At 39.6% G+C, this 20,421-nt stretch overlaps 1 protein-coding gene across 5 annotated transcripts in view; it reads right to left on the bottom strand.

The window, feature by feature from the left end:
- Dscam (DS cell adhesion molecule) overlaps positions 1 to 20,421 on the bottom strand; it is a 657,480-nt gene that overhangs the window by 200,801 nt on the left and 436,258 nt on the right. For all 5 annotated transcript variants that reach the window (XM_074072614.1, XM_074072617.1, XM_074072616.1 and 2 more), the window contains exon 10: positions 15,909 to 16,028. In XM_074072614.1, the coding sequence (XP_073928715.1) occupies positions 15,909 to 16,028 (120 nt within the window). The remainder of the gene's footprint in view (positions 1 to 15,908; positions 16,029 to 20,421) is intronic.

Raw genomic sequence — 20,421 nt, 5'->3', positions numbered from 1 at the left:
ACAGAAAAAACAGAACAGACCATTCCATATCTCTGAAAAACTATTCAACATTCTAACAGTGAGTAATTATCAGAAGGAGAAAAGAGAAAGAAAGGGGAAGAAAAAATAATATTTGAAGACTTCGATACCACTGTCAATCAAGTTGACTTAATTGACACTTACAGAATGCTACAGTCAATGATGACATATATTAACAAGAACATACATTGCAGCATGCAAAATGTCTGTGTACCCCTAAATTCACATGTTGAAATGCCCAATGGGAAGGGACTTTGAAGTGGATCTCTGGGAGGTATGTAGTCATAAGGGTGGAGTCCTCATGCATGGGATTCGTGCCCTTGCAAAAGTGACCCCAAAAAGTTCTCCTGCCCTCTTTCTACCATGTGAAAATACAGCAAGAATTCAGCAGTGTGCAACCCAGAATCAGACATGCTGGCACCTGATCTCAGCCCTCCAGCCTCCACAAGTCTGAGAAATAAATGTTTGTTGGCTAAGTCCATAGTAATGTGACAGCAGCGTAAACAAATTAAGACAGTTATCAACAGAAATACTACTGTGAGCCATAATACAAATTTTAGTAAATGTTATAAGGTGAAAATAACACAAAGCATATTCTATTAAAATTAAAATTGAAATCAATAACAAATATATCTATAAAACATCTAAATATTTGAAAATTAATCAATGCATTTCTAGAGAACTCATGAGTCAAAGAAAAACCACTGGAGATATTTAAAAAGAATTTTTTAGTTGAATAAAAATGAAGAAAACATCAAAATGTATGGGATGTGGCTTATGGCAATATTTAGATAGAAATTTGTAGCATTAAATGCTTGTGATAGAAAAGGAAAAAGATCTCAAATCAGTCTAAACATTCTCCTTAAGAAGGTAGTGCAAGTGCAAATAAAAGCCAAAGTAAACAGAATAATAAGAAAGAAAACTGAAATCGATAAAATATAAAGAACAGTAGAAAAAAAAATCAATAAAACCAAAATCTTGCTCTTTGAAAAGAACAACAGAATACAGAGACATCCAGTTGAATTCATTAGTAAGAAAAAACCCCAGAAATTATAAGCAATTATAATAAATGAAGCATTTCCTTACAGCCCCTACTTACATTAAAAGGGTAATAGGAAATGTAAAGAATAATTTTGTGTCAGTAAATTTGACCACTTATATTAAATAGATAAATTCCTTTAGAATATCAACGATCACCTCAAAAATAGATAACTCTAATTCTTTTAGCTCTACTAAATAAATTGAATTAGTAGTTAAAAGCCTTCCCCAGCGAGCACCAAAGCTCAGATAGCTTCGCTAGTGAATTCTATCAACATTTAAGGAAAATACCAATTTCACACAGACCCTCTGAGGAAGCACACAGGGAAGAGAAGGACATTACAAGAAAGAGAACCACAGATCATAGTGACACAGATAGGGAGACTCTTAACCAAAACTACCAACCAAGGCTTATCGAAATACACCATGACCACATGAAGTTGATTCTGTGAATGCAAGGTTGCTTCAGATTTAAACATTAGTCCATGAAATTCATCCTTTTAACAGACCAAAAACCAAACATAATTTGATCACTTCAATGCATTCTAAAAAGTATAGGAAAAAAAAATAAGGTACTTTACAGAATTCAATATCTATTCATGACAAAATCTACTACAGAAGTAGGAACAGAACAAATTGGTAAGGTACAAGGCTCTACAAGAAACCTTACAGTTAACATTATACTTAATTGTGACAAAATGAATTACTGTCCACCAAAGAGACCTAGATATATATCACTCACTTTATATTTCTGGTATCACCCTTTTTATTTAACATTGTTCTGAAGATTACAGCAAAAATCAAGTAAGAAAAATGAAACAAAATTAATGTAGATAAAAAACACTAAAACTGTATTTTTATTTAGTCACAACGTGATTATGTAGGTAATGCAAGAAAGAGTTAAACAATGCTGCTAGAACAATAAAGTAAGTTTAGTAAAGTCGTGGGATGCAACAGCCATCTGCAAAAGTTAAAGTCCATCTTACTTATATATACTTGGAAAGCAATTGGTAATTGAAATTAAAGGGCAACACATTTGCATCAAAACATGGGATGTTTTGGATGAATTTAACAAAATAGGTGCAATATTGATCCACTGAAAATTACAAAAGTTTTGAGAATGACTACAGAAGACCTCAATGAGCATGGCATTCTGCGTGTTCATGGACAGGAATACCCAGCGTTTCCAGACAGTGGCTTGTCACCTTTTTCTGCCAAGGGCTCGATGGTAAAACTGAGCTCAGTGGACCATCAGTCTCATTGACAACAAGTCGTCACTGCTGTTGAAGTGTGAAGACAGCCATAGGAAGCTCACAGGCAAACAGCGTGATTGCGTTCGGAAATTACTTATGAAGACAGGTTGTGGGTGAGATTGGACTGTGGCCCCTGTTGGCTGATAACTGGTGTGTAGGAATGTCAGATAATTTTAAAGCTGGAAGGAGTGTATACTAGCAACACGTACCTGAATTAGTTCTTTATTCCTCATCTAAAGTATAAAACATTATGAAATTGTTCTAAGTAGAGATAGTTTTAAAAATTCATCTTATTCATTAGAAATTCAAAATCAGGGATGAAAAAGTTTAAAAATATAATAAAACATTGTATTAGCTCTTCAAATATATGTTTTTTAATCAATATCAGCTTCTGAATACATTATAAACTGAGAACAAATGAAGAAAACTATTGTTACTCCTAAATCTGCTCATTCCTTGGGAATAGAGAAGTTACCAAAATGTATAAAACACAAAATTATACTAGACATGTATAATATAGATAATTTAAAACTTAATTCATATGAAAGATCACAGATGATTTTAAATGCTTGATGCTGAATGAACACATAAGTAAATGAATGATTGAGTTAGAAAAATAATGAAATTAATTAACTGATTAAAGTTGTCCACTAATTTACCTACTGGGATTTAGAACAGTAGAATTCTGTGAAATTTTGTCAAAAATTTGAACAGTAAAAAAAAAAGCAAATGCTGTCTTATTCACACCCACTCTCTGGAGAGACTTTGTCCTTCCTAATGTGTTCTAAATATGTATAAAAATGTATTCTTTGCTTTTTACACAAATGGAATTTATTGTTCCATTACTGAGTACCTACAGTGTGGCAAACACGCAGCAAAGAGCTATGATGTCCTCCCTCCGCCCCCTCCTTCCCCTGCCCTGTCCACTGCCTCCCATCCATCCTCTTTCTGGGGGTTGTAGGTGCCGTGTTGTGCAGAGGTGCCCACGGGAAGGATTTAGAAATCACAGGCAAGCCCAAATAAGGCAATTGTTTCGCCTTTTCTTCCACTGTTAAGTTTTTGCTGGGCTGGAGAGTGAGTGCTTGGTCAAGAGACAAAAAGACTGAGGTTCTAGTGCTCTCTGACTGACTGACTGTCTCTGGACAAGTGACTTACTCTCTCTGCCTCCTTAACTTCATTATATATGAAGTGGGAACAACCATTTAGATTTAATTGTCTACATCGAGGAAAACAAGATTGTGAATGCCTACATGTAGAAGCAGAAATTGGTCAATGAACACATTCAGTAGTCTGTCCTCAGCAGCATGGAGTAAGATGAATTTGAAGCAGAATTGAATAGTTGAGGGGGAGGGGAGGGGAATCTCTCTGTGATCCCTGGTTTGCATCCAGATGATAAGGGTGAAAGCTAGTCTATCTCCTCACCAAGGAATCAGAGTCACAATCCCTTTTATCCTTATGGAAAGAGTGGTGTTTTCCTGAAGAATGGGTTTGTTTGTCTTCTTCAGGAAGAAGGCTTTTCTTCTCTGAACATAGTTGGTGAGTAGATGCAAAGATAGTGGTGAAGGGGAGAAGAGAAGAGAATAAGGACAAATAGTAACAGCAGTTGTACTTGCTAATATTTAGTAGCTAGCAACGGAACCCTTGCTCGGTAGAGGTGTGTGATGAGTCCTGTCACAGAGAGGAGCCCAGAAGTGAACAGAGGTCCTGAGATACTTGTCTGATTCTAGGCTGTAGAGCGGCTCCCAAACCCAAGGAAAGACACTTCCTTTACTACGGTATCTGTACAAACTGCATTGTCTTCAGTTTGTGTAGGATGCTGTCTTTTGATGTATATCACAACCACTTTCCTTCTAAACTTTTCTTTAAATTGTAGGGCTAGGAGTCTAAAAACTACATTTCCTGGTTCTTCTGTCACCAGACTCTGGTTTATATTTTATTGTTTTAAAAGGATTGGGAAGCAACGAAGGAGAAGCCATCGTTTCCCTTCAGAGGCAGCACATCTAGGCACAGGCACCTGCCAAACATCAGGGCTATCAGCCACCTTTGGGACAACTTCTACAAGTCACTGCTTCAGTGCTAGAGGGCAGCCAGTGCCACTGATGGGAACAGCTTCTCATGGTTCCTACATTTCTCAAGGACTTAAAAGGTAGCTTTCTTCCAATTTTTCAAAAAATGTTGCATGCTTCAAATTCTTGCATTAAATTCTTTCTTGATAACACACCCCTTAGCACATGGGACAACAGCCAGGTGACTTCCTTCCTAAATCTGCACACAGTTATGCAAATTGTGCAAGTCCATCATCTTCCCTTAGTTCCTTCATGTCTGTGTTGAAGAAACCTATCCAGTGAAGAAAACTTCCGTGGACTAGACTAGTGTCTGCTAGAAGTTGCTACAACCTGGTAGCCCATTAGTTTGGCACACTAATGCCATGGCTATGATTCTATACTTAATGTGCAAAAATTGCTTTTTATCAGCAATGGGACATTGACTCTTCAATCAACTACTAGGAATTTGAACCATGAACTGACCATGATTCAGCATTTGCCAATGTGACCTGTGGCACTAGAGACAGTACAGCTGAATCAGTTACATCATTGCCACCATGGCTTTGCACTGGGACTGTGAGGAGCCCTTGCAGCTGTGTCTGTCACCCAAGGTGTTCAGCCACCACTTCCCTGGAACAAGGGCTCCCTAAACATTTGCTTTTGGTGAGTGGCCTCTGACCAAAAGAAGACTGCTAGAATGAGAAAGAGGAAAGATGGAGGAATGGGGAAGAGAAAGGAAGGAAGGGCCAAGTTGGACCTCATTCAGGATGGGGGTGATTGCTACATACTTCCCATTTCCCTGGGCGCTGAGACCACTTATGTTAGCCCAGAGGAAGGCAGATGTTTTTATGTCTTTTTCTACCATCAAAGGAAGGTAATAAAACAATATGTCGAACACTCACTTTCTGTGTTCTGTTTGTCACCCTTTTCTAAGAACTCTTCATTGCTTACTTAGTTCTCTTGTCCCTCTTTGGGGAGCACACAGACAAAGTCACCTTTGCTGTATATAGGGACAACACTGGATTTTCAAATGGGGTTTATTTTACCACTTAGAATACACAGGCATCCTGTTTGGATTCTTTGTGTTCTCTCCCTGGATTAATTCACAACTCATACAATGTAGTTGGGCTCAGGGGGTGACAAGGGACACTGGATAATGTGTGGGCCCTGGTAGCCTGTGCCACACTGGTGTACAGGTGGAGTAGGTACTGCTGGGAAGACCGTGGGGATCACTGTGTTCCAGTAAAGCCATGGCTCAGAGACGGTCTAACCACAGGAGTTAGAGGTTTGGAGCCAGCACAGTTGGAGCTCTGAGTGGTGAGACAGACATGCAGGCAAGGGTGGTACACAAGATGAGCGGCCTCCATTGGTCAGGTTGGCCGCTAGAAGCGTGATTCTGGTTATCTTCACCAGAAACAATAAGGCAAGGCCAGGATGAGGGTGACTGGCCTCAACAACGGCCAATGCAAGACTTGGGGAACAAGGCAGAGATCCAGATTCCAGAAGAGGGATGAGAGGGCACACCTTCAAAGCAAAGGGCACACAACTGGCATTCAGGGTCAGAGTGTGAGTGGCCCCAAGGGTGAAGAAACGAAGCTAAGTAAATGACTTGCACATCAAGCCTAGGGGAAGTTTATGTCCAACGTTGGGGAAAATGAGTCCTGCAAGGAGACAGGGATCAGGATTAAGAGATTCTTGAAAGGAACTTTGGAGTACTAGAAAACGAAGGATCATCCCCCTTGGCCTCATGAACCGATTCCCCATTGAGTTGTTTAAAAATGAAGTCTCCTGCTTCTTGAAAGGGGAAACAAAAAAAAAGTTCACTGAAAGGAATATTTGTCATTTGGTCATTGTCCCTTTCTGAACTTAGCTTTTGAATGGAGAGTGAGTGGTCTACAGTGTGACCTGTCTCTTGACCACTGAGAAGTGGACAAACTTGTCATCTCACCTATGGTCTGAGATTGGTATTGGCTGAAAACATATCCTAGAGTTAACATTCGTGGGGACTTTGGCTGTCACCTCTCATGTATTCCTCATGGGGATCTCTATGGAGAGTCCCAGGGATGTCACCTTGACTGTGGGAGAGAAGATGTGTGCAGGACCAAGACCCATAATGTGTTTCAGGACAAGTCTCTGAAGTAGGAGCAGAATACAGGGAGGGTTACCTGAGCATTTTGACAGGTGTGTTGAGCATGGCATTAGTTTCCAACTGGAGTTGAGCACCCTCCATAGAAACATCCAGGTAACTACTGTGACTATCTGGTTTTATTTCCATGGATTTCCCAACCAAAGAACCAAGTTGCCTGGCATGGTGCCACACACCTGTCATCCCAGTTACTTGGGAGGCAGAGGTAGGATGAACACGGTTTGAGGCCAGGGCTGGGTAAAAGCACAAGACCCAATCTGAGAAACAAACTAAAAAAGTCAAAAGGTCTAGGGATGTGCCTTAGAGTAGTAGAAGACTGTGGGGCAAGCATGGGCCTTGAGTTCACTTGCTAATAACACATACACACAAATAATGATGATAATAACAATAAAATAATAGAAACAATCAATCCATGTGGTTCTATGAGGAGTCTATGGGGCAAAGTGAGCATTATGTAGATGAGTTGACGTGAGGCAGCAGAGGAGGCTTCTGGGGCCCTAGAGTAAGGGATAATGGAGGCAAAAGTGATAACAGCTTGTCTGGGGACAGTAGCAGAGGGCAGACAAAAAGAAAACTGTATCTTCACTAAATGGGAACAGATTCTCTGGAGCTTTCAGAGAACACTGGGGTTGGAGAACCTAGGATCTTGTGGGAATGTGCTACAAGTGAGAGTGGGAAGAACACAGGGAAGGAGGGAGGGAGGACGTCCCACTAGAGAGGAACAGGCAGGAAAAGGAGGGCTCTCTGTATACTAGAGATACAGGAACTCCTCTAAATTAAGGACAGCCTTCCTCTTGCTAAGAGAAGGGTGAGACATAAGAACTGCAGAGAGCCAACAAGCAGTGGCTACAGATACCAGTTTTCCAACCAGAAAGCCAAAAAGAAGGCAGTAGCTTGTGCATATTAATAGAAGTGGAAAAAAAGATTTGGATGAATAGAGAGACTGATTGTGGGGTTGGGACATCTCCACCAATTTTCTAATGATGTCAATGTCCCCCAGGTCAATCCTTAAATTTATAACCCTCCAAATTTCCCAGGATAAGATTTTTGAAACTTGATAAAATTTTACTAGACTAAATTATTCATCAAGAAGAAAGAAGCAAACAAAATCCATGTGAGAAAGATGAAATATTTTTGGAAAAGAAAAATAAGATGGGGAGTGTTGTCATGCCAGATATTAAATTATAGAAGAAAGAGAAGAAACCCTAAGATGCGTGATGCTGGAACCAGAGGACAGCTTGGTGTAAAAGAGTGAGGGCTGAAACGCAGACGTCAGTGTTTGCAGGTTGTCATGGCTGCAAAGCATTTTAAGTCAGTGGGAAAAGGTTGGCCTAGTCACTAAATGGTTTCAAGACAGTTGGCTAACCAGGTAAGTTATGATAATGACAACCACAGATAATATGCATTGACTAATTGCTGCCTGCCAGACATCGTTATTACGTGCTTTCTATGAATCATCTTACTAATTTACCACATTAATCCCTTTATCTACCTGTTTCATGGTCAGGGAAACTGGTTCACATAGACTAAGCAAGTCAGTAATACAACCAGACAGTGTTGCAGCTGGGGTTTGAACTCACAGCCCGTTCTCCCAATGGATGACTTCTACTCTTTCTCTTAGATTCCTACTTCACTTTCTTTGCTAAAACAAAACCCAAATTTAATGAGGCTTTACATATAAACAATACAATTTTGAATTTAAAGATGAAGGCATAAACCAGCATTTCTTCTCCTCCTTCTGGGAACCACACAAAAGCAAATGGGAGAAATAATACCAAAAAATGCCAACTTTTTCTTTGAAATTAGGAAATAGCTAACATCCCAACTGTAAAATCTGTAAATGGCAGCCAATCATGCGTATGGGCAGAGGTGCCTGCAGAATGACAAGGGAAGATGGGCCACAGCTGGGAATCTTGACAAGCAGCAGCACAGTAGGGTTACTTGTGGGGGGACCAGCTTCAGTGGGAGCAATAGCACAGGCCAGGTGGGCGCAAGGGCTCCACTAAGGTATGGTGTGAGCTTTAGAATTAGAGAGTTAGGGACAAGGGAGGAGAAAGATATGCATTCAAAGCAATGTCTTTCTGGGGACAGGTAAGTATTGAAAAGGGTGCTAGAATCTAACAAAGATACTGTCAGGAAAATGGAAGACAGAAATAGAAAAATAAATCAGGTTATGAGATCTCACCAGGAAAAAATGTTGCCATGGTTTTCATGAAATCTGTGAATGAACTAACCGCTTGTTTATAAAGCCAGAGCTTAAGAGTGAAACATGAGCTTGTAAAACTGGAGAGCAGAAGGGAAGAGTAAATAGCACCATGAAGGGCAAATTGGAATGAGCTCAAGGGAGAAAAAGTTTTGTTGAGGAAAAAGACATAGAGAATAAAAATTAGAAAATATCAAACATATTAAAATGAGAACAGATGAGTTTTAAAAAATCAGTTATAGGTGATGGGTGATCCTTTGGTGCCATAATTGGAGATGGAGGAGGAGGAGGAGATGAAGGAAGAGAAGAAGAAGAAGAAGTGGAAGAAGAGGAGGAGGAGCATGGAAGAAAACAAATATTTATAGCAAAAGTTCATAAGACTTTTCTAAAAATAAAAGATGGCTTGACTCTCCATATTAAATAGGTACACTGCATCTTCAGGAAAATCAACCCCAGATGAGCAACACCAAAGTACACACTACAAATTTACTGACTTAAAAGCAAAAAAATGAAGACCCTTCTAAAGGGGAATCTGGCAGCCTGTGTCCTCTCCCAGCAAACAGTGTAAGGCACCAACGTTCTGCCAGCAGGTAGATGGTGCTTCACAAGTAAAAAGGCAAAGGAGGAACCCTTGTGGACAGGGAAGAGCTTAGAATATTCCTTATGGGGAAATATCATGGTAGAAGGACTGGTAGACCACAAAACCAACATAGAACTGTGGGGAAAACTGAAGTTGGACCTTTACTGGCAGAACAGAATGTAGATGTGAATAGGAGCCCTAAATATGGAAGTACTTGTCAAATAACAGAAAAAGGATATTTAGGAAATGTTCATGCTGGGTATTCATAGCCGTTCCTACAGAGAGGGAGGCCCAAACTCCTGCCCCTGTTCCCAGCCCCACATCTGCTTCCTGGAGCTGACCCATGTCAGTCAATGGCATGTCTGTTCTCGGATTGTTCCCAGGGCAGAGACAAGGGAGCCACCTTTGAGTCCGTCCCTTCTCTTACATCCACATCCAGTTAAAGCAAGTCAGCATGGAACTTCTTGTCCTTCCCTGCTGCCTCCGCCTTGGTCCAAGTCACATCACAACAAAGGTTTCCTGACAGGCCTCCTGTGAGTCCCACTTCCTCACAGCCTGCCTTGAGCATGCCAGGGCCAGTTTGATCCTTTTAAGGGATTAGGCAGCTCAACCTCCTTTCCTGTGGCCTCCAAACTTTTCAGAATCAAGGGTAGGAAATAAGGAAGTTTCACCAGCATGACTCTGAGGTTCACTCCCTCCCTGCTTGGTACAGCCAAATGCTTACCCCAATTGATGTAGAAGTTTGGTCTCCTGGGACCTCCTTTCATTCATTCTGTCCCAGACACAGTTTTCTCCTTGATGTTTCTGGAACATTCCAGAAACTCCCTGGCACTGTCACTAGGTGGTGCCTTGGTGTTCAGCCCTCCACCTATGCACATGGCTCATCTCATTTCCTTGGAGCCTCTATTCAGACTTAACCTACTCCTGGGTTCTTCCCTGCCAGGGCTATTTTAAATGCAAACTAGTTTCTACTCCACCACCCAGGCATGCTTTGACTCTTGTCCTTGGACATTCCTGGGTTCCAGGGAATCTGTGGGCAGTCAAAGTGAATAAAGGATGTCAAGGGCATGCTGGTTCTTAGAAGCTAACATGGGGCAGTCCTAGTCCCCAGGACAGTGACTGAAACTGGTTTCCCTCCACTGTAAATGTGTAGTGTGTGGAAGAATGTGACTTAGCTGTAGGCCACTGGGAGCCCAGGCTCACAACACTAGGAAGCTGTGATTTCTTGAGATCTCTTTTAGATAAGATTCATTTGTTCAAAAGGAAAAAAATCAGGGGAAAGAATTAAGTGTCTTAGTTTTCATGTCTTCAGACTCAAAGTCAAAAATGTAAAAACTATTTTCAGCAAATATTGTTTCATTCCTGCACTAGCAATCCTATACCACTCTCATGTTCTCTGGAATTCTGCAACGCAGGAAGCACCCTGCACCTGTTTGATGTACATCTGTTTTGTCCTGTTTAAAGGACTTGCTTTTACACTTTCAGTGACTACTTTGATTATAGGAAATATATTCTATAAACAAAGCTAATTTTTTAAGCAAGAGATCTTTATTACCTTCACAATTGAAATAATGATATATAATATTCTTCTATTAGACTGGAAAATAGTTTTAAAAAAAGTATAATATCCAGTACTATTTTGATTACAAGAAAAAGGCAGCACAGCAAGCTGAAGAAGGGTGTGTAAAAGGATAAAATTCTGGCAAATTGTCAACACATCTTGAAAGATATAAAAATTGCTTACTCTTTAAGCCTACACAGAAGTACTTACAGAAAATTATCTCAAGGGAAAAAATGAACACATTTACAAAGATCAATGTGATTGAGGACACTATGACATTTTTTTAAGAGTAAAAACCTGGAGAAAAACAAAAGCACAATATCCAACAATAGTGTCAGAGACACCTCCTTGCCAAGTGTTTACCCTCTCCTCTTAGTAAAATAACACATTAGCTCATGAAGGCCATGTACATAGCAAAAACACAGTCTTCCGAATTCCTTATAGTTATGGGTGGCCTGGCCAGGGAAACAGGGAGCCAGGAAGAAGTTAGCAGAATTGACTCATGACATTCTTCCTTATAAAGGGAGCTGGCTTGGGTTGAAAAAGTAGCCCTCCCCCTTGCTTTTCCTCCCTCAAGGCAACATGAAAAAGGCCTCTGCAGTTTAGTGGCCATCCTGTGAGGGAGATAGATGCTTGCTCAGAATATGAAATTCTTCTTATGATGTTAGAAGTTTGGGTCCTGGATGACTTAGGAGAGCCAAGAAAAAGCAGGAAAGCTTATCATTTGTGACAACATGGTTATGACTGAAGGGAATAGTTGAGCAAAATAGCCAAGAATGGAAAGAATATTGTATGAGAAAAATACACCCAGATGTGGAACTGAAAATGTTGACTCACAGAACTAGAGGGTAGAAGAGCGGTGACCAGGAGCTATGGAGAAAAGAGCAGAGAGAGGTTTTCAAAGGGGTATAAAGTTACAGTTAGGTAGAAGGAATAAATTCTAGTGATCTGTTACACAACACAGTGATTATAGTTAGCAACAATTTACCATATATTTCAAAATACCTAGAAAAGAGTGTGGAGATCAGGTCTAAAGTTACTCCATATTGTATAGAACAGTAGCCTTCAAGCTGTGTTTTGCCTTGAGTGACTCCATCTTATTCAACAGCAGTTTGTTCTGTTTTGTAAATGCTGAGTCAGAATGATTCTACATCTTGTTTTTGCAAGTAAACAGCTATCATCTGTCCAACAAAAGCCATGTGGAGGCTGGTAAATAATTTATGTATGCAAATAAAACATTACCTCTCATGAGCTTATCAAATTAAATCAGAAACTCATGGACAAATAGGTATATCATAACCTTATCAGATAAACCAGGCCCATGAACTTATCAAACACACCAGACCAGTGAGTGAGGTAACCCCTCATCTGAATCACATAAAAGGTGGGTCACCTAACACTGGGGACTTATTAACACATTATCAGATCAACCTGTGCATGCATCACAGGTCTACAGGGGGTGGACTCCTGACTCTATCTCTGGGGCTTCAGTCAGCACCATCCCCTGCTTGACGTGAGCTACTCAAGGTGGGATCTGTACAGACCCAGTAAGAATAAAATCAGCTCTGTGCCTTGAACCAGCTTTGCTCTTGGACACTCCTGCATCACAGAAGCTCTGAGACTGGGTCCCATATGTTAATATCTCATCTAACCACATGCAGTGACCATCTTTGCATTTATGTCGGCCTTCTGCTCTTCCCTTCAGCAATGCCCTTTTGGACCCTACAGATTCTTTAACCCTGTCCTAGCCATTCTATAACCTGTATGTTTTTATGAAGTGTAATGTGTGCCATGAGAGTTAGTATCAGTAGTTAGGATTGGACTAAAAGAACCTCTTTGTCAACAGCTCACAACTATCAAGTGAAAGCAGTAGTACTAGGCAATTTAATGCTGACAAAATAGATGTATCCTGTGAATTTACTCTTCAATTAATTCTGACCTGATGGGAAGACAAGTGTGTTTGTCTGTATTTTTGACATAGCTTGTTCGTGACAAGAAGATTTTGAATGTTCTTACCACAAGGAAAGGATAAATGTTTAAGATAAAGATAAGCCGATTACTCTGATCTGACATAAACATGTATGACAACATAGCATTGGACCCCATAAGGTTGTATACTTAATGTGTCACCCCAAAACAAAACTTAAACAAAATAAATAATAAAAAATAGTCCTGAACTATCTACATCCAGAGGAGATATGAGAAAGAAAGAGTAAATCTTTATGATTTGGGTTGCTGATCTCAATCTTTACTAAGGCAATATATAGTTAAATGTACTTATGGATCTACTCATATACGTTGTATACAGACATTAAAAAGTTAGTCATCTTAAACATCCATATTTTCTGACATGGAAAGCCATCCATAGCATCTTAATCAGTGAAAAAAGGTTATAAGCCAGGAAAAATCACATGATCAAAAATTTTAAAAATTTATAAATATAACTATGGGTATATAATTGTGGACATGTCTGACAGGCAGAGCAAAAAAATTTTTAATAGTTTTCTTTGGCTATTTGTCTGTGATACTAATTTGAGGAATTTAACTTTTTTAAAACCTGCTTTTGAAATTTTCAGTTTGTCTTTCAATGATTTGATATGAAATTTAAAAATAAAAAAAGATAACTACAACTTAATTTTCAAATCAGAGATGTAAGGGGATGAAATGTCTGTAACACCCATGAGAAAGTGGAATTTAAACTATGTAAATGCTCTTGAAAATAAACCTAGAGATATGAGTAACCTGAAATAAGGAATTCCCCAAAAAAGAAATAGAAATGATCAGTAAACAAAAGAGGAAACATTTTAAATATCATTAGTAATCTAAATATGCAAATTAAAGTGGGAAGCCATTTTCACCTAGAAGGGTGTAGAGATTAAACATCCACCTCTAAAAGAGCTTCTGGAGTTGGGCAGGACGTGGGACACATGCACCTGGAAAAACTTTTTTATACTTTAGAGAGAGCAAAGTATAAAAATTACCAAGCTATGTATAATGTTTAGGGATTGGCGAGCAATATTTTTAAAATGTCAGTTTTCCTGAATTGATCTATACATGCAACACAGTTGCACCAATTTTTTTTCATTCCCAGAACTTAAGAAGTGGATTCTGCATTTTTTATGGAGGTTAAGTGTGTTAAGGAACAGCCAAGGTACTGTTGAATAAGAAGAAACTGGAAGGAATTGCTGTACTAGTTATCAAGGCCTATTTGAACTGTTTGGAATTGAATGAATATGTCCTAATAAAAAGTTAAAAATTTAAAAGGTCTATTGTAAACATATAGTAACTAAGACAATGTGGCAATGATGCTGGGAGAGACATATAAACTAGTATAAAAGAAAACAGAACAGAAACGATTCCATGAAAACAAGGACGTTACATGTATGGCAGAAGTGACTTTATGGATTAGTGAGGGATTACTGACTTTCCCATAGATGTTGCTGAGAAATTGCTCAGCTTATTTTTGACATAGTGACTCACTAAATCCTTTTGCCTGGGGTAGCCTTGCTCCATATTCCTCCCATCTCTGCCTCTGGGTACCTGCAGGTATAGGCGTACCCACCGCACCTGCCAGACAAGGTGCTTTCACATGCACAATGAGTGCCCCAGGCTGCAGGAGAGTTGCCTCAGGGATTTTGTAAAAAGTAAGTTTTTACTCTCTCAATCAGTTTTAGTGTCCTCTTTTCTCTCTTGTCCCCTTCGCCAAATGGCAGATACCAGAAGGGTCCTGGGAAGTTTGACATTTGTTTTTCCTTCTACTGTTGTTGTATCCATAAGAGTATAACTCAGTATGCGACTATCAAAAGAAACACCCAGAATGTAAACTAAGGAACAAGGACACTGATAATGGTAATAATACATAATAGATTGATGAAAAATAAAGATCACAATGTATTGATTGGTTTATGTCACCAGCATGAATTTGACTGAACTGGGCTGTGCAAATGTGAACGAGAAAAGAAAGAAAACTTCCAGTACATTTGCAAAAGCACTTGAGGAACTTCTCCTGGAGAAGACCACATGAGGAACATGAGTTTTTTCCTCCATTGTCTACGGTGGTTCCATCCTCGGTATGCACAGTACACATCACTATTTATGATGCACTATTGTGATGCACAGTGTTATCAGAAAACAGGGAAAGGTGGCTGCGACTCCAAAGGGGAGACGTGGCGGGGTGTGGAGTGGAGTTGGGGAATTCTGCCTATTCACTGTAGGACTGCTTTTAAAAAGACTCCTCCCCAAGGTGGTGATATGCAATTTGTATACTCTAAGGTATCCAGGTAAATATAAAAAAATCAGTTATTTTATTTTTAGCTTTCCAAAAGCACTTAAGGTCATATCTAAATACTGGGGAAATAATTTTTCAATGAATAATTCTGAGAACTCACACTTCCATCTCTTCATGAATGGGTTTGCAATGGTCTCCGTGCAGATCATAGTAATATAACAGGGAAGGAGAAGATAGTATTTTCCCAGGTAACAGGCCTGAATACTGTGCCTGATCCCTTCCTGGTCTTTCCAAGGACTTGTTGGCAGAAACTTTTTTTTTTTCATTTTTCTTTTATTATTCATATGTGCATACAAGGCTTGGTTCATTTCTCCCCCCTGCCCCCACCCCCTCCCTTACCACCCACTCCGCCCCCTCCCTCTCCCCCCCCAATACCCAGCAGAAACTATTTTGCCCTTATTTCTAATTTTGTTGTAGAGAGAGTATAAGCAATAACAGGAAGGAACAAGGGTTTTTGCTGGTTGAGATAAGGATAGCTATACAGGGCATTGACTCACATTGATTTCCTGTGCATGTGTGTTACCTTCTAGGTTAATTCTTTTTGATCTCACCTTTTCTCTGGTACCTGTTCCCCTTTTCCTATTGGCCTCAGTTGGCAGAAACTTTCAAATCTGCCTGCAAACACCCGAGTGGAACACTAGGGGAGTATGTGGGAGAAGGATAGGCTTGGGTAGGGCAGAATGTACATCTACTTGCATGAAAGCTCTCTGGAAGGACTAGAATCCTTTAGAACATAATGTACATTTGGGAAACAAGCAAATCAAGTAGCTCCATACCTTTTGAGAATTTCCACACAATGGTGGGTACAGGATAACCCTCAGCTGAGCAATTGAGGATGACAGCCTTGCCATAAATTCCGTCCTGGTCCCGAGGTTGAACCACAAACTTGGGAGGAACTGAAAAGAGAAATGTCACCAGTTATTCAGACAAGACCACAACTGATTCTATAAAACTGATTGATGTCTATTAACATTCAAACACAAAGCATGTTTTATACATATCCAAATTGGTGTTTGCAGTTTGGGACAAATGAGAAAAGCAATCTTCACAAGTGTTGATACTAGCTTTTGTAGAGGGAAGTGATTTTTGTAGTAGGGAAAACTGGCCTTTTAAGTGCAGGATTAAACCAAGAGAATGATATTCTGCTTTTGATCTGTGTTACTATAGATCTTCTGGAACTCATTTCATGGAAAATAGAGTCATAGCCAACATTTCCAAAAGTGATAAATCATGTATTTCTCCTCAAATAATAATTATCAAGCCTAAGTTCCTCTTGGGTGTGAATTATTCAAAGCAACTGGTGTCTATTTTTCCTGTAACAGAAGACAAAGGGAGAATTCTCAGGCATTCCACCAAGGCAGCAAAGAATACAATATAGTATTGAACTAACTTCCCCCCAAATCTCGTGAGGTCACTTCAGTCATTCTTCCTGATGTCAGCACTGTGGGCACCAGTGGGACTGGTGGGCACCAACCCCTGAATTTTTCTAGTAGACCAGTGATTCACCATGGGGTGGACTCTCAAGGAGGCAGCCATAGATGATGTGAGAGGGGGTGGACTATGTCTATCGTATATGAAATACTCAGTCAATGGGTGTTTTTCTTCTCAAAATTCTGAAATTATCTTTGCCTGTCTTGTAATATAAGGAACCACTTTGAGATAGAAATATGAGCCTCTGTGCTACAGATAGATATGCATTCCAGCCACCTCATGTTACAGACTGAGGAGAAGCTTAGGATCCAAGTTAACAAGGAGCTCAGGAGCTGAAATGATAGGATTTGTAGTAAAGGCCACTTTGGCCATAAAATAACCAGGGAGAAAGGAATGGTATCAAGACTCAAGAAGCAGACAGGGATGGAATTCACTGCTGTTTCTGGGGAGAAAAATGTTTTATATTTTCTAATCCAGCTTTGTGTAGGAAGCATCGCACTTGGAGAGGCAATAGACAGCCATGGCTAAGAGCATCCAGCCAAGCGGTCACCTCATTTTGGTCTCCAGCTCTATTACTTATTGGATGGCCTTGAGTAAGTTGCAAAATGTCTCTTGGCCTCAATTTACTTCTATGTAAATTGAGTAATTTACTGAAATGGGTAATTACAGTATGCATTTCATAAGAATTTTAGGAGAACTGAGTGAATTAAAATTAGAAAAGTTTTCTCAGAATTTTGTTGGAAGTGCTTTAGGAGCGTTGGTTAATTTAGTCAGTGCAGGCATGCCCACCTTTGGCTCATCTTTAAACAACAAAGTTCCCAACTTGAAATAAGTACTTTACACAGCCAATGGGTCTCTGCCACATTGCTTAACTATGGAACTTTACTTCATGTAGATGATATTCTGAGAAAAATACATTCAGTAAAATGTATTCTTAAAAAATGTTAATGAGTGTCTCATGTGGAGGAAATCATTTCTTAGAAAAATGCTAGAGATTATATAAAGCAAAATTTGCCTCTCTCCCTCTCTCTCTCCCTCCCTTCCTTCCTTCTTTCCCTCCCTCCTTCCCTCCTCCCTCTCTCCTTTTCTCCACCCTCCTTCCTTCCCTCCCACCTTCTTTCCTTTCCTCCTTCCTTCCTTCCCTCTCTCCCTCCTTTCTTCCTCCCTCTCTTCATCTTTCCCCCCTCCTTTCTCCCCTCCCCCACTCTCATTTTTTTCTTTGACACAAAGTCATAGCATAGACTGAACTCTTGATCTTTCTACCTCAATCTCTCAAGTGCTGGAATTATAGGCATGTACCACTATGCCTACTGCAAATTTTTCTAATAAAATAATGAATCAACCTCTAGGGTAGATTATAAAATGTAAAACATTATATGAAAATTATCCTCTCTAGGGTGGAAGCCAAATCTGTGTTGATCTACATTCTATGCACTATCTATCTCAAATTCTGATGAAAGCATGAAATCCCTCATCAAAATGATGGAGTATCAGATATCTTACAATTCTTCTGGAAGAAGGTCTAATTGTAACTGATCCATGACCTCGCCCCTTAATTTGTCTCTAATGAAAAGAAACAGCACTTAAAAACTCATCAAAAATGTCTGTATGAGAGATAGTCACTAGAATATTATAAATATAAGGTGACTACAGATGAAAATAGCTTCTAAACTAGTAGAATAACTCTACTAAATCATTACTGAAAACTGTTTCAGATCCTGGCAGGGGAAGCCTGTGGGTTTTGGGGATACACTCCTTTACTCTTAGAATTGAATGCCCTCTTCTGATACCCAAACCAATCCATGTTTACATGAAATCCTGAGAAAGACATAAGCGGGCTTCTGATTTTTTTACAGTTAGAAGAATATTTAATGGCTCAATTATCAACACATATATCATGCCACTTGAGACCACACTGAAGAAAATGTGATGCATTACTAAGTGCACCTATAAGTTAAGTCCTGACACTTTCCTAAAAGAAAAGAAGGAACTCTAGCTCACACATTTCCTTTAAAAGCTGATGGAAGATTCTCTTGAATTTAAATGTCCACTACATAATTGGTGTCTCATCTTATATCACCATATAATAAATCCCTTTCATGGACATGATCTTGTGAGTTACAATAAGAATTCTGAGCCCAGAACAATTCAGGGGCTCATACTGGGCTGCCCAACAAACAGACCCATTCGTAAGACTGTCCTGGGTTCAGTTTTTCCTGGTGGATCCCTGGAAGAAGTCACATTAATTTTCTAACAAACTTTCTTTGCTCACCCAGAGCCTAATATGAATATCAGAGACATACAGTCCTTTGGGGTTTTTCATCTCTGAAAACAACAGCAGCACCAGACATGATTAAAACCCCACAGGAAATAAAGGTGACTGGATGAGGACCCAGTGTTTAATGTGGAATTAGTGGTGTCCACTCTTGTATGCTTTAAGGACTGGGAATGGCCAGTGTCTGTAGGGATCATGGAGTTCCTAATATTTTTACGTAAACAGCAGGGTATTAAAAATACTTAAGATCTTTGTTAAAGGACTAACTATTGCCTGACCTGGAACTTTTCTCTACTAAGTAACAGTCCAAAAAATCATCCTGGGAAAAGCAGGAGCTTCCTGAAGAGTCCCTTGGTAATAAAGGAAGATATTTAATGAGTTACCAGTGTGCTCTCCATACTGTAAGTCATTTCCACTGGCCCTTCCCAGCATCTCCTCAGGACGATTCTTATTTCACTAATTCATTAAAAAAAGATCACCCACTCTTACCCACTACTGCTTCTCACCCCTTTCACATCCTATCACACACACCCTGCGCTGCTTCACCCTCTCTCACCATGGTAATTTCATTATTTTATCTTTCCATTTTTACCAAATTACTAGATATTTCAGAGATACCTCAAACACTGGCTTACAAAACAGTACCCATTCTGGTCACCACCTTCCATGAAGATTTCTAAGCAAATAAATTGAGATTGTTTTTCAGATGCTCCTTTGACCTCCTATCAAATACTGATGACTCTTTCTTGAGTTCAAGTTCCCTTCCTTTGCACGTCCTCAGTCTAGTCACAGCAGGTAGTCTGGGTGTGTGGGTGAAGGGTAACCTGTCTTCTGTCTGCACTGATGGTGCTGACAGACTCACACACTTTGCCAGAAGACTGACTGATTGCCTTTTAAAAAATACATTTCAATTTTATTCTCTTTGTAAAGCGTCTTATCTGGTATATGGTAGTGATCATACTGCCAATATAGTTGCTTTCCAGCAGGGGTTAGGCATGGTTAAAGAAATAGGGGGAGCATGGATTCAATCAAATAATTCCATGACATTCTCAACAGGCCATTTTTGTCTTCTGCTTCTCTGAATCCAATCACAATTTCATGCATATTTTCTAGCACTCTTGTCTTCCCCAAAGAGTAATTTGATAGATATTTTAAACTACCTATCATAGGATCCACATAGATTGACATTTGAAGTTTCAAAGGAGGTCCATTAAGGAAGATTGATCCTAGTGTTGCCTAAGATGAGGGTTGTTTAAAATACAATGATCTTTGACTTGATATGGTTACTAAAGGGGGGTTATTTTTGTGTTTTTAAGGGGAATAATATGCTTATAATAGGACAGGCATTTTTGAAATCTTAGACGTTATAGTCAACTGTATTTGGAAGTTATATATTTCCAAAGAATGGATTGAGGTTCTCTAGCTATAAACAGGGATAGAGATCCAGTTTTATTGCAAGCAAAACAAACTACAAGCTATTTGGTGTTGATGGGAGGAAGATAAATATTGCCATTGTCTAGGGGATGGCATGTGGATGGTAACTGCCTGACATCTGGTAAGATTTAACTTATGACGGTGGAAAC

This window comes from Castor canadensis, chromosome 5 (genome assembly GCF_047511655.1).
Source record: "Castor canadensis chromosome 5, mCasCan1.hap1v2, whole genome shotgun sequence".
Taxonomy (NCBI): domain Eukaryota; kingdom Metazoa; phylum Chordata; class Mammalia; order Rodentia; family Castoridae; genus Castor; species Castor canadensis.
The sequence above is the reverse complement of the archived record's forward strand: the minus strand, read 5'-3'. Positions and strand labels throughout refer to the sequence as shown.